The sequence below is a fragment of the Sciurus carolinensis genome, chromosome 9 (assembly GCF_902686445.1).
Source record: "Sciurus carolinensis chromosome 9, mSciCar1.2, whole genome shotgun sequence".
NCBI classification, from domain to species: Eukaryota; Metazoa; Chordata; class Mammalia; order Rodentia; family Sciuridae; genus Sciurus; species Sciurus carolinensis.
The window spans coordinates 5,845,030-5,870,810 of NC_062221.1; the positions used below are offsets into that span (position 1 = coordinate 5,845,030).

A 25,781-nucleotide genomic window follows, 5' to 3' on the forward strand; every position below is an offset into this window, starting at 1 on the left:
TCATGTACTGCGGTTACACCAAAGGCCCCACATGGGGAGTAGTGCAGCTAGGGAACAGGACTCCCCTCTATGCCTGTTAGCAACTTTCTGTAGATCTAGAATTATTTCAAAAATCACACTTAAGAATTAATATTTAAATATTTAAAGTATTCAAAAGCCTACATACTGTTTTCTGATTTCTTCATTTAATAGCTGTAGTTTCTGAGGATTTTTCTATTATAATAAAACTATGTAAGGTCATATGAATTAATGGTCACACAGTGTGTGTAACATTAGAATGTCTTGACAATAAGGTTCTAGAAGTTCACTAATCACATCATAACCTGTTGTATTTTAAGTTCTTTGACTGAGCTCATAGGACTAAAAACAATGGGAAAGTTTTTTTACAGTGCTGGAGATTGAGCGCACGTCCTCACACATGCTAGACAAGTGCTTTGTCACTGAGCTACACCCCCAGCCCTAGAAAAATCTTACCACAGTGAAGAAATTGATTGCATGAGATTAATGCTAATAATTGTACTTGCATTACCTAGGGAAATATGTTTTGCTTCCACTTTCACAACAACTATGGACTGAGTAGCTTATTGTTTTTCTTTCTTCCTTTTTTTCTTTTAAGAATCCAGGGCCTCCCACATGTCAGGCAAGCACTCAACCACAGAGCTACACCCTCAGCCTCTGAATACTTTTGAACTTTTAAAATTCAAGTCTAGAATTGAACTTAGAAATATTGCCCATGGTTTTAATAAAACTGATGAAATTAAGGACAAAATAGGCTTTTTTCCTTATGCTATTAAAATGATTCTTCCCTTTGGGTGTCTGTCTAACAGTCTGATATTAGGAAACACGTGGGGGACCTGCCGGCGTCTGAGATGAAGGCTGGGGCCAGTGCCTGCCCGGGGTGCTCACCCAGGCTCTGGTGAACTGTCTTCAGAAGCTCTGCTCAGCCGTGCCTTCCTCATGTGTGGGTGCTCATTGAGTCGCCAGTTAATTCTGGGTGTTGTGGTAGGAATCATGGGGTGACTATAAATGAGGAGGGTGTTATCCCTGGCCTAAAGGAACTTGTAGTCCAGTGGTAGACCACGTTTGTATGATCAGTGCCGTGCAAATTGGTTGCATGCAGATTAGGACACAGCTGGATCAGTTCTGAAAAGAGTCTCACAGAGGTGGCAGCTGAGCAGGCAGGCCTGATGTTGGAGGACAGGAGGACCCCTTTCAAGGGATATTGCTGACCAGGGGCGGCCCAAGGCAGGTACAGCCATCCATGTGGGTTGGTCTGGTAGAGGATATAATTCCTGAACCCCAGCCTGGGACCGGAGATGGACAAGTATGAGGTGATGTGATGGTGAAGGGCAGGTTCAGACTTGCCCCAGGTCTGCCCCCGGTGCAGGAGCGTGTGGCTTGCCGAGGGTGAGTTGGCTCACCTCCCTTGAGCTGACTCCTAATTCCACCATGGGAACACTGCGGCTCCTGTTCATTTTGAAATCTGGCTGTACTTTTCCATGTTTTAGACTACATTTTACAAATAAATTTGTATTGCAGATTCTATTCTTTTAATGTCAGATAGAAAGTCACATTGACATGAATAGTTATTTTAGAGACTGTGGTGTTCACTAACAGAGTCAGCCTGCTAACCCAAGCGGTGTCATTTTGGCAATCGATGAATAGGTGACAGAATGTGTGTGCTACTCTGCAGTGTCATTCTGACTTAAACATAGATACAGTTATGGTACAGGGTAGTTTATTCAGACACTAGAAGAAATACCCGGAGAGACTTGTTAGGTGTGAGGGAAAACTATATCCTTATTTTCTTAAACTTCAGTCTATTAAAAAATTTTTATGCACTTGGGTATTGGTAGTTATCCTCACAGAAATGGGTGCATAATTCTAAGTTTTAAGAAGCAGGTTAGCTAATCTTTGGGTGGAAATTTCCTCAGAAAGTGACCACTGTACTATAGTAGAAATTCACTTATTTGGTCCTTGCCAGTTTATTTCTCCAGTTTTCCATTTTGACCACGAACTTAGAATGAAAAGGTGGTAGAGCCTTGTCTCCAGCCCAGGTTGGTGGTGGGTGCCCCTCTCTTCCAGACTCTTCTTTCCGCGGGCTCTGTTCCAGGTCCTGCTTGTTACCATCCCATAAGGCATGCATCTTCTCTGTGCTCTATTCTGGTCACTGCTTTACAGTTCCTGTGACCGTTTGGAGACCATGTTGCCTCTGCCGCTGTCCTTCCTGTGTGTCTGTCCTTCTGGCCATCCCTGGCTGTGTGGCTGCCATTTCTGCTGGTGGTCTGAAGAGCAATAAAAGAAGCCGACCTCTCTAGAACACCAGTCACACCTGCAGTAGTCACACAGCCCAGGAGGGCTGTCCTCTGGAAAAGCACACCACCTAGAGTTTCATGTAGCTTGCATCCTCATCGGTTCAACTAATTGTGATTGTACAAATTCTATAGTATTGCTGCTGTGTGTGTGTGCATATGTTTTAATGGTGGTTTATGGTGCAATACGGAAATCATTGACGAAGGGGAGCTTGGTAATTATTCTGATGGATGATATGCTCCACATATTTCTCAAGAAATTATATAAAATTAGCACATTTAAAACTAAGAACTTCGAAGATATATTTTTATTAAACTTTGAGTAGACAGAATAATGACTGATAATTGCTATGATGGATTCTGGTCTAATTTTTTGGGGGGGAAACAGGATAACATTAGGATTATTGAAACATATTTACTAACATATTTAATAAATGCTACCCAGAAGTTTATCAACTTTAGCTACTGTATCCTTCTTGCTCTCTCCTCCCCATCACCTTTCTTCATAATTGGCATTGAATGGTCCTGGCCATTATTTTAGAAATGCTACCCAGCCAGCTCATGCTAGCACATTTAAACTGATTTTTCTAAATCGTGTTGCCAAGAAAACAGTGTAATTTTGATAAAACCCAGATCATTACACAGATATTATGTGATTAATTTATGAGTACTTAAGAAGTAGGCTGAATTTTCATTTGGTATAATTTAAAGTCATTTAGCAATACAAACCTTTTGTCATTTCTTTTTTTCAGAATCACTACTGTATTTAAGTTCAACCTTTTGGTTAAGTGTTTTTATACTGTCAGAAAAGACGTGTTGGCTTTCAACTATTTTCTAAAAATCAGTTTTTGGAGAAATGTTTTATTCTTCGGGGTTACTTATTTATAAATTTTAAATTCTCTCTACAGAGATAGAGACACTAAATAAAAGTTTGACAGTGTCACAGAGAACTAAGGTATGCCTTGAAGAGGAAATGAAAAATCTCAAACTGTTGTCAGATACAGCCATACTGAGGTCCCAGCAGATTCATGTGTCCAAGCAGCAGGAAGAAAACTTACAAGTCAGATGCCATGATTTGCAGAAAGAAGTACTAGGTAAAGTGCATTCTTTTTTCTACTGTTAACAACTAACTATAATGAGGAATTTTCTAGAAATGTTTTTCTTACAATCACAACAAAATCTTGCTTTAATTATTTGTCTTGCAAATATGCCTAACTGTAACTACAATGGTAACTGTGCCTGGGACCCCTGCTTGCTCTCATCCCTTCCACTTGTGTCATTGAGAGTGGTAAGACTTAAGTGCGTGTGCTGAAGATGTTGTAAGCCCAAAGTCAGATTTCAGAAAAACGAAGTGCAACTTACTCTGCTATATAGCGATCCGCAGTAGATTGGTGGTTTAGGTTACTGAAGGTCTAGGTTACAAAGCTAATAAGCAACAAAGGTGAATGCCTTAACCACAAGGAAACCCGGAGTCAGGGAATTAAGTGTCCCTTTTCACTTGACATTTAGTCTACAACTGAGGCCAGGTGTGCAGTCTTTCCAGTGGAACTTGGCATTTTGGAATTTAGAAATGATTGATTTGAGGGAACTGGAAATGTGCAACATTATAAGAAAAGATGCTACCATTTCTTAATGGGCTGCCATGTAGAAAAGGGAGTAAATTTGGCCTGTTTCTTTCCAACCAGTTTTCAAGGAATCGGATTTTGGACAATAACTTTGTCTTAATGGAGCCTTTTAACAATATGGGCTACCTTACAAAGAAGTGAGCTGAGTCTGATGGCCAACTTTCAGGAATATTATAAAAGGATTTCCAAGTTGCTGGGAAGTTTGACCAGGCAGCTTAGCATTTTAAGATGCTAAAGCTTCAGATACAAATTTTGCTAGTGGTGGTATTACAAGGAATGAGCAAACTGGTTCTATTTTGGGGACTGGGGCTTAAACCCAGGGATGCTTCACCACTAAGCCACATCCCAGCCCTTTTAAAATATTTTGATGTTGAGATAGAGTCTTGCCAAGATGCTTAGGGCTTCACTAAATTACTGAGGCTGCCTTTGAACTTGTGAGAGGATCACAAGTGACCTCAGCCTCCCGAGCCACTGGGATTCAGGTGGGCACCACCATGCCTGACTGAAGAAACCAGTTCTCAGCAGTGAGTGTATGGAAGTTATAGTCAAGTGAATTTTTTAGACCTGAGACCTGAAATATGTCAACACAGCACATGCTCCATATGCCTATGCTCTGATTTAATGAACTAGAAGAAGCAGAACGTGGCAAGGTCTACCTAAGAGTTATCCTGGGTCCCTTAGGACATTGAGATTCTCTCCTCTTGGGATTTCCCCCTTGACCTGGAGGAGCCGCAGGAGGATGGCCCTCAGGACTGGGGATTCCTGCAGACTTTTGAGAACTAGAAGCTGTCTCTAGCTAGATGGAGATATTAGAGACATGTAAGGGAAACTAGCACAAAAGTGATTGGGTAGAGTTCATTGCACTAGGAGCTGGTTGAGGCAGAAGACATAAATAGTTGTGAGATTCTTTAACGTGTGAACAATAGGCCCTCATGGAATCTATTGAAGAGATTCTCTCCACAGGTAACACCCACACTACATGAACAAGGAAAGAATTTTAAAGGCCTTTACATTTCTCTTGGTGGAAGCCATTTTTGAATTGATAAGTCAGAGTAGACAGGCTTACTAGAGCTACCCTCAGTTAGTGACAATAAATACCACTCCCTATGTTTCTTTCCCAAGGGTACCAGGTTGTTTGAACCCACGAGAATCTTACTCGCTCCCATGTCAGGGTCTCAGTGTGAAAGTCACCAAGACATCTATTAAAAAGCTCATAAACATACCTCTTGCTTTATCCAGAAATACTTTTCGGGTGAACTGACTGGATTGTACCAACATTTCCAATTCGTTTTGCCAAAGTGGATTATAGTGGTTTAGGAAGGTGCTATAGCTTAGGTTTTGGATGTCCCGCAGCATCCCCTATGTGGAAGGCTTGGTCCCCTGCCCATGGTACTGTTGGGAGTTGGTGGAACCTTGAAGAGGTGGAGCCTAGTAGGAGGAAGTTAGGGTACTGGAGACACGCCCTTGAAGCCTCGCCCCTTGTCTGTCTCCTGGCTTCCCAGCTGTCACGGGGTGGACAGCCTTCCTCTGCCACATGCTCCACTGTGCTGCCACAGGCCCTAAGAGGACCAAGTGACCTCGGACTGAATCCTCTGAAACCGAACCAGAATAAATCATTCCCCCTTTGAAGTTCATTATCTTGGGTATTTGTCTCAGTGATGGAAAGCTCACACAGAAGGCTATAGAAGTAACGTTGCAGGGAAGACAGCAGAGTGTCCATCTCAGTGTTTGCAGTGTTGTCTGTCAAACTAGGTGCAGTTTCCTCTGCGGACCCGCGGAGCCCTCACAGGGTTCCAAGACTGCCCTGTGCTCCCTCCTCCCTGCTACCTGTTCCCCACTTGCTGGAATCTGATACTACCCTGGCCACTATCCACGAACCTGTCCACTACCTTCTGCCCACGGCTGTTCCCGCTGTTCCCTGGCTGACGCTGGCCTGCAGTTCCTTTCATTTCTTCAGCGAGTGTTTCCTGGGCATCTTCTGCGTGCCAGCCTCTGGGCTTGTCTCGCCTTCGACGTCAACTGTACAGGGTCTTGGCTCTGAAGGGTCTTCCTGGGACGTCCTCCCTCCTGCGTCACACCAGCTGTATGTGCGTGCTCTTGACCTCGGTGAGTCTCAACAGAGTCTTATGACCTCTGTGTTGAGAATGTTCTGTAAATTTCTCCAGCTCCAATTATTTGCCATTCCAATTATTTTGTCTAGTTTTACTTTCTCTACCGTATGATGACATTTACTTCACAATTTTCATGAACTTCAAATGTCTTACTTCTTAATATGCTCTATTTTAATGCATGCCTAGTTTTTCTGTTACTAGCTGAGTGTCATATTTGAAATTTTTGTTGTCGTAATATTGTTATCTGTGCCTTTTCCAGTTTATTTATGTCTTTTCAGAAATCATGTTACCCTTTGAGAAAAGGAAAATCCAATATGTTACAGTGAATATCTTCTCCCCAGATAAATCACTGGAGTAATATAGTGGGCATGGCATTTTAGGTTCCTTGGGCAAATCAACACAAGGGGAGACTGATACACAGTCATCTCTTTTGTGTCTTGTTTTGAAGAAAGAAAATATGTTTAAAGAATACAGTAGGGGTCTGGGGTTGTGGCTCAGTGGTAGAGCACTTGCCTAGCATGTGTGAGGCACTAGGTTTGATTCTCAGCACCACATAAAAATAAATAAAAATAAAGGTTCATCAACGACTAAAGAATACTTAAAAAAAGAATACAATATAAAGTACTTAAAATTCACTTTTAACATGAACTTTATATATGGGTTATTATAATTAAAAATCTTAAAAACAATTCTAGCCTGGCAAGCGGTAAATGCCTGTGATCCCAGTGGCTCTGGTGGCTGAGGCAGGAGGATCTTGAGTTCAAAGTCAGTGTCAGCAACTTAGCAAGGCCTTAAGCAACTTAGGGAGACCCTGTCTCAAAATAAAAAACAAAAAAATGGGCTGAGATGTGGCTCAGTGGTTAAGCACTCCTGGGTTCAATTCCTGGTACAAAAAAAAAAAAAAAAAAAAAAAAGAACCTAAACATCTGCAAGTTTATGCTTCTTTCTATAAACCATTTGCCAGCTCCACAGTTACAGAACTAATTTTGCCTGTTAGGTGTCACAATATACTCCCTTTCTGGACTAGTTCTCTTGAATTTCCATTGCGGCCTGTTCTCCTGGTTGTTCCTCATTCTCTCTTAGGTTCTCTCTCTTAAGTGACTCATCGTATTATGCTCTTATTGACTAATGTAAAATGTCACACTCTTTTGACTAACATGAAATATATTTCAATACACTCTAAACTTTTAGTGCTGAGTATTTTATCACTATTGTGTTTCCTTACAACTGTTTTAAAAGTTGCACTGCATTTTGTATTTCCATATCTCTTAACTTTGAGAACAGTCTTCCTCCATCTCGAGCTTTGAACTGCCTCTGCTGTGTCTTCCAGCCCCCGCCACCCCCGTTCCCCGCTGACGTGGTATTAGTTGAAAGCATCCTAGGCCGACAGTCAGAACACTGACCCGCCACTCAGTAGCCAGGGACTGCCACACCACCGCCTGTCCCCAGCAACTGCATCCACACCCAGGCCACAGCGGGCTGGGTCCAGACCTGCAGACCATTCAGGCTCCCGTCTGCTGTGACCGGATTCTAGTTCTGAATTTGTTTGTTTATGAAGTTGAATAAATGTTTATAGTTTCACATTTTGTTACTGTTTTTGAAAACACCATCAAACAATTTCGACTATCTATTTATTTATTTATTTATTTTGGTACTGGGGATTGAACCCAGTAGCGCTTAACCACTGGGCCACTTCCCCAGCCCTTTTTTACATTTTGTTTAGAGACAGGGTCTCGTTCAGTTGCTTAGGACCTTACTAAGTTGCTGAGGCTGACTTGGAACTCAAAATCCTCCTGCCTCAGCCTCCTGAGCTGCATCCTGGATTACAGGTGTGCGCCACTGTGCCCAGCCAATTCCAGCATATAATCTTTACGGTCATGGCTTTTCTTTATGTTAAAAACTTTGAATTTTCCCTTTTTTTCCTTTTGAAATAGATGCTAAAAAATTAAAATGCATGTGTTAGTTCTGGTTCAGATAGTTTAATAGTGGTATAAGAGTAAATTGTGCACTGTCAATAGCAGCCCAATTCTTAATGCCAAAATTTAATTTTTTTCATATAAAAGTAAATATGTAAAATAAAAATTGGAAGACTAAATTCTTAGCTTCCTTTTTAAAGATTTATTGGCCTAAGTTTTGTAATTTTATGTTTGGCTCATGCTAATATTACTTCCAAAAGGCACAATTTATCTCAATTGATAATACTCCTCTCAGAGGTCACTGTGACCTACAAATCAGTGCACTTAAGTGATTTTCCTTCCACCTGGTGGAATGATGTGTTCTTAGCTTTTTGTCAGTAGTCACAAATATTGGAAGACGGAGTTCAGATAAATCATTCCAGCCTTAATACCATTCCCTAAAACTGTTTCATCAACTTTCATATTTATCCCAAGTGAAAAAACTTTTTCTTTCAGTAAGCTGTTGAATACAATGAAATTATTTTGCATGTGATATTTTAACATCCTAATTTAGTTTTTCAAACACAGAATTATCGAGATATAATTTACATGAATTCACCCTTTATTAGTGTACAGTTTAATGGTGTTTAGGAGATGGACAGGGTTGTGTCACCATTGCCACAACTGAAGTTTTGAGCCTTTCCTTCACCCTTGTGAAGAAGCCTCATGCCTGTGAAGTCCCTCCCAGGGCCATGGTTGCTCCTCTCCTCCTGGCCTCCGAAGGTGGCCGCCCTGGAGTGGAACATGCAGTTCATGGTCCTGTGCGTGCTGCCTGGTGTGAGCGGGTCTCCTCTGTGCTATAACATGAGTAGGTGGCATGTCCCTTAAGTAGAGGCTCCACTAGTGAAGTTGGAAAAAGTTAAAATGAATGCCGTGCACTTGAAAAGAAGACTGACCCAGGGGCCAAACACTTTGTTTTCTGGGCCTGTTTGCACCTCGTACAGACCCTTTGCACAAGTTATTAATTAATTAATTTCTTTGACTCAGTTGCTTCATTTATAAAATGGGAGTATGGTGGCTTTCATTGCCTACATTAGAGCGTTAGGAGTACAGATAAGAGAAAATGTAGTAATGCCCAAAGAACAATGATACAGACCCATAAAATTAAATGGCATTTCAAAGTGGCTTTCCTGGTGTGACAGCAAGCTAAATGATTGTGTATAGGGTAAAAGTATTAGAATTCTCCCAAGTGCTACTTCATTATTTTTCTTTTTATTAAAATATTTTTTATTTTTACAGACACATTTTGATTCATTGTATATAAATGGGGTACAACTTTTCATTTCTATGGTTGTACACAATGTATATTCACGCCATTCATGTAATCATACATATATATAGGGTAATACTCTCTGTTTCATTCTGCCGTTTTTCCATCCCCACCCCCTCCCACCTCTTTTTCCTCTACACCATCCAAAGTTCCTTCATTCTTCTCTTCCCCCCGCCACCCGCCATCATTATATATTGTCATGCACTTATCAGAGAAAACATTGGGCCTTTGGTTTTTTGGACTTGGCCTATTTCACTTAGCATGATATTTTCCAGCTTCATCCATTTACCAGCAAATGCCATAATTTTATTCTTCTTTATGACTGAGTAATATTCCATTGTGTATATATACCACAGTTTCTTTATCCATTCGTCAATTGAAGGGCATCTAGGTTGGTTCCACAATCTAGCTGTTGTGAATTGAGCTGCTGTGAACATTAATGTGGCTGCATCACTGTAGTATGCTGATTTTAAGTCCTCTGGGTATAAACCGAGGAGTGGGATAGCTGGGTCAAATGGTGGGTCCGTTCCAAGTTTTCTGAGAAATCTCCATAATGCTTTCCAGAGTGTCTGCAACAATTTGCAACTCCATCAGCAATGTATGAGTGTGCCTTTTCCCCCATATCCACGCCAACACTTATTACTGCTTGTGTTCTTGATAATAGCCATTCTAATTGGAGTTAGATGAAATCTTAGGATGGTTTTAATTTGCATTTCTCTAATTAATAGGAATGATGAGTACGTTTTCATATATTTGTTGATCACCTGTATATCTTCTTCTGTGGTATCTGCCCATTTCCTTAGCCCACTTATTGATTGGGTTCTTTGAATTTTGGGTGTAAAGTTTTTTAAGTTCTTTATAAACTTTGGAGATGAGTGCTCTGTCTGAAGTGTGTGTGGAAAAGATTTTCTTCCACTCTGTAGACTCTCTTTTCACATTGTTGATTGTTTCCTGTGCTGAGAAAAAACTTTTTAGTTTGAATCTATCCCATGTATTGATTCTTGCTTTTATTTCTTGTGCTATGGGGGTCTCATTAAGGAAGTCTGGTTCTAAGCCAGCATGATGGAGATTCGGGCCTACTTTTTCTTCTATTTGGTGAAGGGTCTCAGGTCTAATTCCTAGATCCTTGATCCATTTTGAGTTAAGTTTTGTACAGGGTGAGGAAGAAGGGTTTAGTTTTATTTTACTGCATATGGATTTCCAGTTTTCCCAGCACCATTTATTGAAGAGGCTATCTTTTCTCCATTTTAAGTTTTTGGCACCCTTGTCTAGTATGAGATTACTGTACTTATGTGGGTATGTCTCCGTGTCTTCTATTCTGTACCATTGATCTACCTGTCTATTTTGGTGCCAGTACCATGCTGTTTTTGTTACTATTGGCTTTATAGTAGAGTTTAAGGTCTGGTATTATGATACCTCCTGCATCACTCTTCCTGCTCAGGATTGTTTTGGCTATTCTGGGTCTTTTGTTTTTCCAGATGAATTTCATGATTGCCTTTTCTGTTTCTATGAGAAATGTCATAGGGATTTTAATTGGAATTGCATTAAATCTGTATAGCGCCTTTGGAAGTATGGCCATTTTGATAATATTCATTCTGCCTATCCAAGAACATGGGAGGTCTTCCTCAATTTCTTTCTTCAATGTTTTGTGGTTTTCATTGTAGAGATCTTTTAGTCTTTGGTTAGATTGATTCCCAAGCATTTTATTTTATTTTTTTTTGAGGCTATTTCAAATGGAGCTGTTTTCCTCATTTCCCTTTCAGATGTTTCATTACTTATGTATAAAAACACTTTAGATTTATGAGTGTTGATTTTATATCCTACCTATTTCACTGAATTCATTTATGAGGTCTAGAAGTTTTCTGGAGGAGTTTTTGGATCCTCTAAATAGAGAATCATGTCATCAGCAAATAGTGACAGTTTAAGTACCTCTTTTCCTATTTGTATCCCTTTAATTTCTTTAGTCTGTCTAATTGCTCTGGCTAGTATTTCAAGAACGATGTTGAATAGAAGCGGTGAAAGAGGGCATCCTGTCTTGTTCCCGTTTTTAAAGGGAATGCTTTCAATTTTTCTCCATTAAGAATGATGTTGGCCGTGGGCTTAGCATAAATAGCCTTTACAATGTTCAGGTATGTTCCTACTATCCCTATTTTTTCTAGTGTTTTGACCATGAAGGGGTGTTGTATTTTGTTGAACACATTTTCTACATCAATTGAAATAACCATATGGTTCTTATCCTTAAGTCTATTGACATGGTGGATTACATTTATTGATTTACGGATGTTAAACCACCCTTGCATTCCAGGGATGAACCCCACTTGATGGTGGTGCACAATTTTCTTAATATGTTTTTGGATACTGTTTGCCAATATTTTGTTAAGGATCTTTGCATCTATATTCATCAAGGATATTGGTCTAAAATTTTCTTTCCTTGATGTGTCTTTGCCTGGTTTGGGTATGAGGGTGATATTAGCTTCGTAGAATGAGTTTGGAAGGGTTCCCTCCTTTTCTATTTCCTGGAATACTTTGAGAAGTATTGGAATGAGTTCTTCTTTGAAGGTCTTGTAGAACTCAGCTGAGAATCCGTCTGGTCCTTGGCTTTTCTTGGATGATAGGCTTTTAATGGTTTCTTCTATTTCTTTGCTTGATATGGATCTGTTTAAATTGTGTATGTCCTCCTGGTTCAGTTTGGGAGGATCATATTTCTGTAGAAATTTGTCGATGTCTTCAGTATTTTCTATTTTGCTGGAATATAGATTTTCAAAGTAGCTTCTCATTATGTTATGTATTTCAGTGGTGTCTGTCGTGATATTTCCTTTTTCATCATGAATTTTAGAAATTTGAGTTTTCTCTTTCCTTCTCTTTGTTAGTGTGGCTAAGGGTTAGTCTATTTTGTTTACTTTTTCAAAGAACCAACTTTTTGTTTTGTCAATTTTTTGAATCGTTTCTTTTGTTTCAATTTCATTGATTTCAGCTCTGATTTTAATTATTTCCTGTCTTCTACTACTTTTGGTGTTGTTCTGTTCTTTTTCTAGGGCTTTGAGCTGTAATGTTAGGTCATTTAGTTGTTGACTTTTTTCTTGCTCCATGCAATGAATTTTCCTCTTAGTACTGCTTTCATAGTGTCCCAGAGATTTTGATATGTTGTATCGTCGTTCTCATTGACCTCTAAGAATTTTTTTATCTCCTCCCTGATGTTTTCTATTATCCATGTGTAATTCAGTAGCATATTATTTAGTCTCCAGGTGTTGGAGTAATTTGTTTTTTATTTAGTCATTGATTTCTAATTTCATTCCATTATGATCTGATAGAGCACAAGGCAGTATCTCTATTTTTTTTTTTTTTGCATTTCCTAAGGGCTGCTTTGTGGCATAATATATGGTCTATTTTTGATAAGGTTCCATGTGCTGCTGAGAAGAAAGTGAATCCGCTCATTGATGGATGGAATAGTTTATATATGTCTGTTAAGTCTAAGTTATCGATTGTGTTATTGAGTTCTATGGTTTCTTCGTTTAGTTTTTGTTTGGAAGATCTATCCAGTGGTGACAGCGGTATGTTAAAGTCACCTAGAATTATTGTGTTGTGGTCTATTTGACTCCTGGAATTGAGGAGGATTTGTTTGATGAACATGGATACACTGTTTTGGGGGCATAAATATTTACGATCCTTATGTCTTCCTGATTAATGGTTCCCTTAAGCAGTATGAAATGTCCTTCTTTATCCCTTCTGACTAACTTTGACTTGAAGTTCACTTTATCTGAAATAAGGATGGAAACCCCTACTTTTTTACTGAGTCTGTGTGTGTTGTAGATTTTTTCCCATCTTTTTACCTTTAGTCTGTGGATGTCTTTTTCTATGAGGTGAGTCTCTTGCAGGCAGCGTATTGTTAGGTTTTTCTTTTTAATCCATTCTGCCAGTCTATGTCTTTTGATTGATGAGTTTAATCCATTAACGTTCAGGGTTATTATTGAGATATGATTTGTATTCCCAGTTATTTGGGCTTATTTTTGGTTTTCAACTTCACTTGGTTTCTCCTTTGAATGGATTTTCCTTTAAGGAAAAATTTCTTTACTGACCTACACTGTTGTTTTTCATTTCCTCCTCAAGGAATATTTTGCTGAGAATATTCTGTAGCACAGGCTTTGTATTTGTAAATTCTTTTAACTTTTGTTTATTATGGAAGGATTTTATTTCATCTTCAAATCTGAAGGTTAGTTTTTCTGGGTATAGGATTCTTGGTTGGCAACCATGTTCTTTCAGAGCTTGAAATATGTTGTCCCAGGCCCTTCTAGCTTTTAGAGTCTGGACTGAGAAATCTGCTGATATCTGAATTGGTTTCCCCCTATATGTAATCTGATGCTTTTCTCTCACAGCCTTCAAAATCCTATCTTTATTTTGTATGTTCAGCATTTTCATTATAATGTGCATTGGTGTGAATCTGTTGTGATTTTGTGCATTTGGTGTTCTATAAGCCTCTTGTATTTGATTTTCCATTTCATTCTAAAGGTTTGGGAAACTATCTGATTTTATTTAATTGAATAGGTTGTTCATTCCTTTGGTTTACATCTCTGTGCCTTCCTCAATCCCAACAATTCTTAAATTTGGTCTTTTCATGATGTCCCATAGTTCTTGGAGATTCTGTTCATGATTTCTTACCATCTTCTCTGTTTGGGCAACTTTATTTTCAAGATTAACTATTTTGTCTTCATTGTCTTCCAAGTAGTCTAATATGTTGGTGATGCTTTCCATTGAGTTTTTTATTTGGTTTATTGTTTCCTTCATTTCAAGGATTTTCATTTTTTTTTTTTTTTTGGAGTATCTCTGTCTCTTTGTTGAAAGGATCTTTTGCTTCCTGCAGTTGCTCTTTCAACTGCTAATTGGTATGATCATTCATTGCCTGCATTGCTCTTGTATCTCATCCTTTGCTGCACGAATCATCTTAATCATATATAATCTGGAGTCCTTTTGACATTTCTTCTACCATATTGTCACTGGATTTTATTAATATAGAATCTAGATTTGTTTGGATCATTTTCTTCCCTTGTTTTTTCATGTTGTTCATGTATCTTCCCCTCTAGCAGTGCAGATCTGGGGTATTGCAATTTCCCCCCTATAAGCTTATAGTGACCCTATAGGTTTCCAGTACCTTTTCTTTAAGGGGGAGATAAATATTAGCAGTACCCAGTTCAGACAGTATGCAACCCTAGACCAAATAGCCCCTATGAGGACATTAAAAATATTATCATAATAAACAGAACGAATTCAATTATTATCTTCAGTATAACAAATAGATTCACAATAAGATAATGCAATGGGATAAGACTATATAGAAGTTCTAGATAATAGAGTGAGAGTGTATTCAAAAGAAGTTGGTTGTGAACATGCAAAAAGGGAGAAAGAAACTCTGAGGGAACAGGTAAACAAAAGGAAAAGAGCAAAAAAAGTAAAGAAATAAAAACTTAAAAACTTTTCAATAAGGAGAAAAAAGAAAACACTCTAACAGTCCTGTAGTATTCAAACCTTCCAGTCTTCAGTAGCCTGATGCATGAGAGGTACCTGACAATTAGCTTCAAGCGTCCAACAGGCGTCTCAGGATGGGATTTGCCTCACCTGAAGATTGGAGCTACGGCTTCCAGGATTATCCAAGATGGCCACTCTGGCTTCCAAATGTGTTGGCAAATGGCTGCAGCCCCCGGTGTGGGCGTGGTCGGCTGGAGGTTCTGGAGGCGGGGTGCAGTTGGTCAGGTAGGGGTCCTGGAGGTCCGGTGTGTTTGGTGTGGTTGGGGGATCCTGGAGGCTGGATGCAGTCGGTCTGGGGTCCTGGTGATAGGGCGCAGTCAGTTGGTCTGGGGGTCCTGGCGGCAGGGAGCAGTTAGTTGATGTGAGGGCCCCAGAGGCAGGGAGTGATCGGTCGGGCTGAGGGATCCTGGAGATGGGGCTTAGTCAGTGCAGCCAGGGGTCCTATGAGGCCTGGCTGTTTTCTCAAAATGGCGGCAGCCACGTGTAATCAAACCTGCAGGTACTGTCACAGTGAACTTCCAGGCAACAGCAGGCAGCTGGTGCTCCACTGGCGATTGGCGATCGGTTTTCTGATTGCTGTAGGAAGATCAGGTGGTGAACCTCGGGCGGTGCGTGATGGATAGGTGAAAGGCAGGAGATGGACAGGCAAGAGGCAGGCAAGTGGCGGATGATAGGCGCCTGACAGTGAGCAATCTGCACTCAAAAAGGTGTTATTATCCCAAGTGCTACTTTAATCACATAGGAGTTTGATAAATTTTGATTTCTCCTGTTGAAAGCTCCTTCTGCCTTCACTAAGGTATCTTCCAGTCGACCTTGGCTCACTGTACTGCTGTCTGCCCACTCTTAAAAAAGGTTGCTGCAGAAGGCAGTGTCTCTAGTGAATTCAGGTGTCACCTGTTGCATGGTGGGGAAGGAAACTACCAAGAGAACTCCACCTTGACCTTACCTGCAAGTGAGACTTTCAGAGAGCACAGTGCATGTGCTAACTCACCAGTTTCTCATTCCTTTAGAACCCTCAAGTTTCAGCTGGAACAAGGTAACCTGGACTTCTCATAAAAGGAAATGTGCGAATCTTACACACAGAAAGCCAGGGAGATTTGCAGTGACCGGTGGTTATACAAGATCCAATAGCCCTTAAAAAAGATTAGCTTGATATTGGGACTCTGTGAAGTGCTGCTATGCCCCAAAGAAGGTGATCTCAAAAACTAGATTCCCTAGGTCTCTAGATAAGTTGCGAGGCAGACAGTACTAACCAGAACCTGAAAGTCCTTTTTTAGGACCAGGCCACCATTGAAATGTGGAGTCTTAAGGAGTCGCTTGCAGAAGCCATTTGGTTTGTGACCACCAGTGACTTCAAAGGTTATCTTTGCTGTTTACTTATTCATTTGCTCCCCACACTGTGCTTCCCATACAGTGATCTCTGTTTTGCATATTCTCTCCATTTGATGAATGCTTGACTCTTAGAGGAAGTTCTGTCGTGGTCACAGCGTCTACTTCTTAGGATCGATGTCTCTCCTGTCAGACTCCTTTCTCTCCTCTGACATCGATGTGACTCTGGTTTACTCTCTGGTGTTTTCCAGCTGCAGATTTCTCTTCTCATTCTTCACCTTCAACATCTTGTTGCCCCCTTTCAAGGCAAGACCTAGCCTACCACATTCTCTGCCTTTTCTTTGACCACATAGTACCTCTCAGGACATTGGGGGTAAATTTTAGATACTGGTTTTTAAATTCTGTGGACTCTGACCTTGGCTTCGCTTCCTACGCCCACCTCTCTCAGACAGATGTGCCCCTCCCTTTCTTTCTCCTTCTTATGCTATGGCCTCACGTGACTGTTACAGTTAAGTCTTTTTCTTCTGCTCATTTGGATGCCAGCCACTCACTCACCTGGTGGTTCAGCAGTCCTAATTAGGTGTGGATCATAAAAGGGACACCAGGCTGCATCAGGAGCCAGTGGTAGCTGCTGGTCTTCTATGTCACACAGCTTCTATGCCCTCAGGGTCTCCCAGGGAAGAGCGAGGGAGCTGGAGGAGCTTTCCTCTGACACCCACAGGGACATGCCTGCCGACCCACACAGACACCTTTCACACGTGGTTTCTCAGAAGGTACCTGCTGCTCACAGACATTTGCAGATTGTCCACGTTTGTGGGCTGCTAGCATGAGTAATAGCGACATTGGGAAATCAACGGGCCCCTTACTCAGCAGTCCCCACCTTGTCAGCCTCTCCCCACTAGCTAATCACAGTGCTGTCCTTATGTCATTAAAAAGTGTCCCTGTGAGTTTGGGTACAGTTCCTATTGCCTGGACAGAACTAGCAGTCACAGAGCAGTTGCCCGGTCAGGCACAGCTCAGCCACCATACCCCTTCCTGTCACCCTTCCGTGTTAAGGACTAGTATTATCTGCAGTTTACAAATGCGATTTCTGGGGCCCAGAGGGATGAAGTCACTTGCCCGTGACCCTGGAGCTACTGACAGGCAGAACTGGAACCTGAGCCCAGGGCTGTTAATGTACACCTCAGTCTGTGAGCGCCTCAGAGTGCTGCCCTACCAGGCCACTGGAGCAGGGCTGCCGGTAACGTGCACTCTCTACGTGGGGCAGGCGAACGACGCCAACAGTGTCACGAGAAGCGTCCACGGTGGTGTGTGAGGTGTTCCGGTTCCTTGTTAGCCTACTTTAATATGGTCTTCTCGTTTCCTGTTATGTTAACTTATTAATTGGGACATTCCAACATTCAAGTAGTTATGAAGTTTTGAAGTGTGTCCTTCTAGACTTTATTTTTTTAATATTATATATTTTTATTAAAATAACAGTTTTATAATCTCCACCCCCTTTCCTTTATTGTGGAGTCTTTCCTTTTAAACATATTCATAGTGCTGTGTTGTTCAGAGAATCGTAGCCTACTTAGTCTAACCTTATTATCACACAGTTGTTCTCAGTGACATTACATTAAACATCCACCTAGCTAAATTTTACTGAATCCACGAGTATTGCCTGCGGATCTCTCTCTTCACTCTTAGAATTATGAAAGGTATCTTTGCTACTTGATTACATCATGTAGAGCAGCAGAGTTCATTTTAGAATGCAGTTAGCTCAGAGTGGTTGGGTGGCGTGAAAACACTCTGGAGGAAGGTCCTGTGTCTCGCCCTCTGCCTGCGTGACTGCCATCTGAGCACAGGCAGAGGGCAGGGCGAGAGCCAGCACTCCCAGCATGTGCCCCCTCCTCCTCCATCTTGCACGGAGGTCGTCCTGCTCACAGGATCCGTACACGGTTCACTCGGGGCTCATGTCCACATGGTTGTGAGAGAGACCCTCTTGGAAAATGTCTTAAATCGAAGATCTCAACTTCCATCTTCCATCGATTACTTTGTTATGGATCCTAAGTCTTTTTCTTTTCGCCCCATAGAGGTTTTCAGTTAGTGACCTGGTGTTTCCCTGCGGGTCCTGCACTTGCACATACTCAGAGTGGTATGTTCCTTGCCTAGCACTCCTCAGCATAATGCGTGTGTCCATGCCACAGTGTGTGTCCATGTGACTGTGTGTCCATGTGACTGCTTACATTTATTTCTTTGTATAGATTCATCAGAAATCAGAAGACTGTTCAAAAGCATATAAAAAAGTTTCTAAATCTATCAGGACTCGTTCCTTATGAGTTAGACAAATAGCTCTATTCATTTTGCCAGTTGAGAAAGAGTAACTACACAATTTACCCGTGGTACAAACAGCTACAATCTAAGATTCCTGTCTTACCCATACCTACATGTGTCCTATTTTATAAGCCCCTATAAATGATAATTATATTCCTGTTATATTGGGTCAGTGTAATGTTCTGAATAAAAATACAGTGAAAATTACATGCATTTTTACATGAACAATTCTGAAGAGAAAGTTTTCATGCTTACTATTATAATTCACTTATAAATTTTATAAATATTCTGATTACCTCCTTAGCTTGATTTAATCCGCTCCATCTCCCACCACCACCACCTATCATGTATACATGTACACACAGAGACACTGTAACTACATCTGTACTGCATTGCCCCTTTTTAGCCATGTATTCACACCTGTCCTAGCATGTGATTTATAATAATCTGTAAATGCTATTTCATTCCCTTCTGACATAAGAGAAAATGTCAAATATGTCTCAAGAATACTTGTTCAAAATAGATATGAAGCAAACCTCTGAAATATAAATGGCAAATGAAATGAATATTCTAAGTGGCTATATCACCATCTGAGCTTTGTAAAGTGTTTGCTAAAGTTAAAATATGTTAATTTGGAATTGACACAGTTGAATACTCATTAAATAGCTTTGTTCTATTGGCATGTATTTTTACACATGCGAAGGTTTCTTCTGTGAATGCATATTATACAAATTTTTAAATCAGATATTGCTTTTGAAAAGGGCTAAATGCTTATCAGCTCATCATATAACATATATACATATTATATCTAACACAGCAGACTTGATTTTGATTTTATTCATTCAATTATGTCTGATCAGAAATTCCACAGCTTTAACCATATAACTGACATTTAACTAATAAAATAATGTTAAACGGTGAAAAATAGAAATTTTTAGTTTAAAGCAGTTATTGACGTTATTTAAACACAAATTCCTCAAAACCAAATGAAGCACTTGATTGTAATTTATCTAAGGGTAAGAAAATATATCTTCTTGCTATTTATTCAGAATCTAGCTAGCATGGAACCTAGTTACAAATAAGAGATAAATGTCTATTGAAATAAAGTAACATATTTATGCAAAAGTTGTATTTTAACACCAAAAGATCTATCATATAATATCAATGAAAATTGCAACTATCTATGTTCCATGCATTTTGATCTTGGGTGCTTAATTTTAAACACATTTACTGACATTCCTGCAAAATTTCATTTGCTTGTTTCACAGGTTAATTTGTAAACAATTTCCATGTCCCAGTTCCTATAAATATAACAGATGAGGGTTCCTGCTTTCATAAGTGCACACTTTATTAAGTTTGCATTGCGAGGATACAGTGAGTGTGAAGCGGTGGGTCCCAGGGCCTGACCTGCACTTGGTGCTCTATTTTGGTAGCCGTGATGGTGGTGATGGGAAATCGCCATCCACAGCCATGAGACCAGGTGAGATCGTCTTGACAGGTACCGCATGTGGTGCAGAGGCTTGGAACCAAGTGCCAGGAGCATGGGTAGCGTGGCCTGAGAATGAGAACCATCAATGGCGAGTGATCGCAGCAGCCTGCGTGTTGCTAAGAGGGGGAGCACAGCGGCACAAGCGCTGCTGACCTAATGTTTGCTTTCAGAGGACAGCTAACCTGTATAGTCACCCACATACGAGAGCGTTCATGACCCTGAGAAGCGCTGCGTCTATGGAGGGCTGAAGAAGAAAGCTTGATGGGAAGAGCTATCAAGGAGAATTGGGAAAGGCAAATCATAAAAAGACATCAGTGGCCACGTGTGAGATGAGATGAAGTGAGATGAGATGAGATGCTCAGCAGAGAACTGCAGCTCCACCAGCCGCCAGCCGCCACTCTGTCCCCTTGGGATTGGCAGACATTTTAAAACAGCTCTTTCCAGTGGGCATCAGAAAGCAGGGACCTTCATCCAGAGTGGTGGGAGAGTGTGTGAGTGCCATTCTGGGAACTGTGAGGCAGGACTTAACCACGTGACCCCTGTAGCCTAACACAGCTCCAGGGACGTACTGAAAAACCTCCTGAAGGTAGGCAGGACCAGGGGAAAGCTTTGAATGCACGTTATTTGTGATGATGAAGTGTCAGGTAACCTAGGTTCCATCACCGTAGGACCGGCTAAATTAAATATGGAATGTGCATGAAATATAGCAAAGAGGAATGAATCTCATTATGTAGCTCATGGATATGTCTCAAAAAAGTAAGGGTTTTTGAGTGAAAAAAAGTAAGAATTAGAATGAGATTTGTAGCTTAGCACAATTTATGTAATTTTAAAAACACCTGCAAAAAATGCAGCTTTTCACACGTCAGATACAGGTTAGAAGATGTTCGTTAAGTTCTCAGGCATGGACGCCTTCTGGAACACAGCGTTCCAAAGGACAGTGAACGTCTCAACAGCACCCTTGTTGGTACATACCCAGCCCCAGCTGAAAGTTGTCTGCTCCCTACTCAGAGGTCAGTGGGTCCCTTACGTGCTGTTTCAGTCTATCTCACCCCTCCCCCAGCACGTTTTCCTCCCCCTTTTGGTTTGTTTTCTTTTGTACCAGGGACACACAGGACAGAGTTGATGAGACCCTTGGAGCAGAACATGCTGTCACTTTTGACCCTTATGGCAAGGCTCCTCTTTACCAATGCATATCGACAAAATATCAAACACAGAAAAATACAGAGAATAAAATTAAAGATGTAAGTGAACCCATCGCCCATATTGGAAGTTTCAACATTTTGCCATAGTTACTGTTACAGTTTGGGTATGAAGAGCCCCTGAAAAGCTCATGTGTTGGAAACAGGATCCCCAGTACAGGATGTTCGGAGGTGAAATGATTAGAGTGTGAGCGCTGTGGCCTCATCATTGGAGTGGATGGCTGGGTGGAGACTGTAGGCCGGTGAGGCCTGGCTGGAGGAAGCAGGTCACTGGGGTCCGTCTTGTCCCTGGCCCCTTCCTCTCTCTGCATCCAGGCTGCTGTGTGCTGAGCAGCTTTCCTCAGCCATGTCATTTCCAGAATGTGACCCAGAACAATGGAGTTGCCTGATCTGGACTGAGACCTCTGAAACCACGAGCCAAACTACCTCTAAGTTGTTCTTACCAGGTACTTTGGTCACAGGGATGAAGAGCTGGCTAACACAGGGACTTTGTAGATTGCTATAGGAAAATATGAGTAAAATGCCTGTTTTTGCTCCTCCCCATACAAAGATGATGGCTGTTGACACTAGTCCTGTGTACAAGAACGGGGTCCACAGGTGAGCCACGATGTGACCCAGGAAGGGAGAGGCTTTACGCCAGCCAGGGTAGGGGCACGCACCCGAGCTCCCAGCATGCTGTGGCTGCTGCCTTCCTTCTGTGTGTGAGGCCACTTAGTCCACAGGAGAGTCCTGTGCACCAGTAACCGCCTTCCAGACAGGGAAGCTGAAATGCTGTCATCATACAAGCGGCAGGAAGAGGAGCCAGGATTGGACGTGAGCAAAGCCCTCGAAACAGTCCTGTTCCACCGTGTGCTTGAGGGCACTTAGAAGAAAAGCAGCCTTCAGTTTCTTATTTAAAAGATTTCCCCTGGACCTCCGGGTGCCAGTTGCTTTTCCATTTTGCTGCTTGAGTCTTGAATCATTTTCGTCCAAACAGCACTTTGCACCAGAGTTTTAAATTTTTGTTGCTTTTCAGGAAGTTTAAGTTTGAATAGCTTTCTGCTATAAAGGTTTTATTTATTGTCTTCTCAAACATTCTATCAACTTAATATGCCCTCCACATGACAAAATTTTATATCATCCTATAAAATAGTTAACCATGAGTGCCTTTTATTCTTGTAGCTTCTAGAAACCTTTTGGAATAGCAAGGTTCTCCTAAAGGACTGATTACCCCAAATCTGATGCCTGGGTAATGCCATCCGGCAGGCGGCTGACTTCATGGGAAGAGAGCCTAAGAGTTCTTTTTTGCTTTGTTCATTTGAAGCCATTTGCTGCTGCTTCACTATCTGTGAAGAACGCAGTCGCATCCTGGCAGAATGTGCTGCTGTGAATTTGGGGTGGTCTCTGGGCTCCGCCTCACAGCTGCAGGGCGTTGGAAGCCAGGGCTCCCTTCCTTTCTGTGGGCATCAGGGCCTTTGCCTTGTAATCCAGGGTCCTGCCGAGTAACAGAAACTGAGGTGACTTGTCTCACCAGAGGACTGCAGCCTCTTCCCCAGGAGGAGCTCTTCCCCTCTTCTGAGCTGGTGCTTCTTTCCTCTGCTGTGTATCCGAACTGTGTCCCTTTATTATTAAGGACAGGGGCGGGACCCTCTGCTTCTGTAAACAGGAGGACACTGCTGGTCGGCCAGAACCTATGGTGACCCCTAGGCTGCTTATACCCCATTCAGAACAGCAAAGATGTCCTGCGTTTTTTAAAAAATAACTCATAGCACTTCTTGATTACCAAAAACATAGCTAAAGGTTAAAAAAAAGCCATGGAAATATATTAACTCCTAATTATACACTGGGGGCCTGTGTACTATTTGTATGAATTTTTATTATCATCTCTGCATATATAAAATGTTTTCTTTGTTGACATTACTTGTATTTCCTGTCTGTTTACTTCACTTGACAGCCTGCAGAGGTTCTTGTTTTTGAAAAATAAAACATGTATTTTACTTTCCCAATTTTTACTCAAAGTCGCTATAAAATATATGCCAAATAATCTTGAAGAAATTGGCTCTCTGCTCATTGGGTTCTGTGAATTAAAGGCTAAGCATCTGTGTTTGTGTAGAGCTGGAGGAGGGGAGAGGGAGCTTAGGCAGCTGGGCAGACGGAATGTACTGGAAATGCAGCAGCTTTTCTTTTCCTCTTGACTTGGGCCGTGGTGGCTTGGAAAATTCTGGAATGGTGATGCACAAGAATTTCCAAATGTGAGCCTCAGGATGCTTCTGAGTGCTGCCATGAGCCTTCAGTGAGCTACCATTCTTGCCATCCACTGCTCCACCATCTCTCAGGCAGTTGAGAATTCATTGCAGAAAGTTCACATGCCAAACGCCGATTCCGTGGGGTTTCCTTTTAAGACATTTTCCTTTTAATGATAGCTACATTGAGGAGCGATGTCACATGGGCTCCGAGCCCTGCTTCTCTGACTGAGGTGTGTCCTGACATCTGTGGGATGACACAGTTGTGCTCTCTGATGTCAGCGCCATAGAATCCGCACGGTGACGCCACCTTTGTCTTAATGGCTTTATTAGTCAGACTACATTGATTTTCAAACTTTCAGAACCAATCCTTGGAGTTAGAAATTCTACCAGTTTACTACACATTTTATGCAAGATAGTACTTCTCATTTGTCTTTCAGATACCATTTTAAAGATTCTGGGAATCTGATAACAGATCTGTAGCCATGCTGACCTCACTTTTGTGGACAAATATCCTCGGCCCTGGCAGCTTTTATATCCAGGAATGGCTGAATCATTAGAGGGACATGGAGCTGGGGTCTGGTAGACCCGAGCGTGAATCACAGGATGACATTCTAACTAGCCACGTGGACTTTGAGAAGCTCATTAATTAATCTGATCCTTAGAATCCTCATCTGTAAAACCAAAACGTGGACTTGTTTTTCATGTCAGTTGTGACCAGGAGTGAAGGTCAGCACACGGGGAGAAGCACCCCCTTCTCCCCGCTTTCCTCACAGTGGGGTCAAAATCCGTGTGAACAAGTCTCCACAAGCCCCACATGAGCTTTAGAGCGAGTCAGCACCTAACAGCACATTCACAAAATGCCTTTTTTGAAAGGTTTCACTCAAAAATAAATGTCCTGCATGTCACTTCCCCTTTTCTCCCATACGAAGGTATCAGTTGATACCTGGATGAGGTGCGTCCTACAGATAGGTCCCCCTCTGGCTGTCATCGCGTCTCTGTGAGGGGCCGTCCTTGCAGCATCCTGCAGGGCTGGACATCTTCAGTCGATGCTTCTCGCTCACCCACTGACTTCAGGACACCAGGCGTGGGACTCCGGATGGGAATTTTAGCAACTATGGGGTGGTGTAAGGGATACAATTAAATAATGCTTGTGAGAAAATGTTGGCCAAAGGATAAGGAATTTCAGTGAGGTGGAAAAACTTTAGGAGCTCCAGAGTACCCATAATGAATAACAATATGTTGCATTCTTGGAAATCTCTAAGAGCAAATCTTAAGAAGTGTTCTCACACACAAAAACAGTAAGTATTGTGGTAACACACAGGTGGATAGTTCAGTTTAGTCACAGTGTGTACATATTTCAAAACATCACGTAATACATGATAAACACAATTAAAAAATTTTAAACTAAGTAATTGGTTAAAAATAAAAGTGTATGTGAAAGTACTGGATAAAACTTAAGATTTATGTCTAAGCAAGACATTTCTTTAGGATAAATTCATTTTCTGATTTAAGGAATTGGCTGTTTGTTCCTTAAAACAAAGATTAAAAGGCAAGTTGAAGAGTTATATAGAGAGAAGTTTTGTGTTATTTGTTTGACCTCATAAAGATTTTAAAGTCTACTGTTAAAAATACTATTAAACTGGGTGCAGTGGTACACACCTGTAATCCCAATGACTGGAAGCTGAGGCAGGAGGTTCTTAAGTTCAAGATCAACCTTAGCAACTTAGCAAGACCCTGTCTCAAAAAAATTAAAAAGGACAGAATATAGTTCAGTGGTAGAATACCCTGGGTTTAATCACACGTACAAAAAAAAGATTATTAAACCACATTTTAGTTGAGCAAGTGAAACATAAAAGTTTTATAATTTCAGTGTTTTGAATTACTTTTTTCTGTAGAAACCAGTTAGTCCAGCTATGTGAGTTTGTTTTCTGCCTTACTCCCAAAAAGAGAGAGGACTGTCACAGGGCTGGGTTCAGACCCTGGTTCTCGCACGTGGTCTGGCTGCAGGACTGAGGCCAAGCTGTTTGTTCCTTCTGCTTTACTTTTAGTTCTGCATCTACACGCATTAGATGTGAATTCTTGAATAATCTTCACATACTGCTTAAATTCCCCATTCCGCGACTCAGGAAGCCAATTTCCTGCTGTAGTCTCTCAGTTCTGAAAGTCACGAAAATGCCTGACCTAACAAATTTTTGACGGTGAGCCAGGCGCACGACTCATCTGCTTCAGTCCTGCCAGGAGGACTCAGCAGTGCCTCTTGGTTCTGGACCCCAAGAGCACGCTCAGGCCACCAAGTGTCTCCACAACGAGTCGGAGGCCAGAAATCCATGTGCCGGCCTCATATGTGTCCTTAGAGACAGCAAAGTTCACCCATTGGCTGCGTGCAGATCAGCTTGCCAACGAGGGCAGAATAGGCCAACAAATCAGTTTCCG

At 41.4% G+C, this 25,781-nt stretch overlaps 1 protein-coding gene across 2 annotated transcripts in view; it reads left to right on the forward strand.

Annotated features, from left to right (window-relative positions):
- Positions 1-25,781, forward strand: part of Lekr1 (leucine, glutamate and lysine rich 1) — a 152,314-nt gene that overhangs the window by 70,978 nt on the left and 55,555 nt on the right. For both annotated transcript variants that reach the window (XM_047563674.1, XM_047563675.1), the window contains 2 exons: positions 3,221-3,406; positions 5,690-6,043. In XM_047563674.1, the coding sequence (XP_047419630.1) occupies positions 3,221-3,406; positions 5,690-6,043 (540 nt within the window). The remainder of the gene's footprint in view (positions 1-3,220; positions 3,407-5,689; positions 6,044-25,781) is intronic.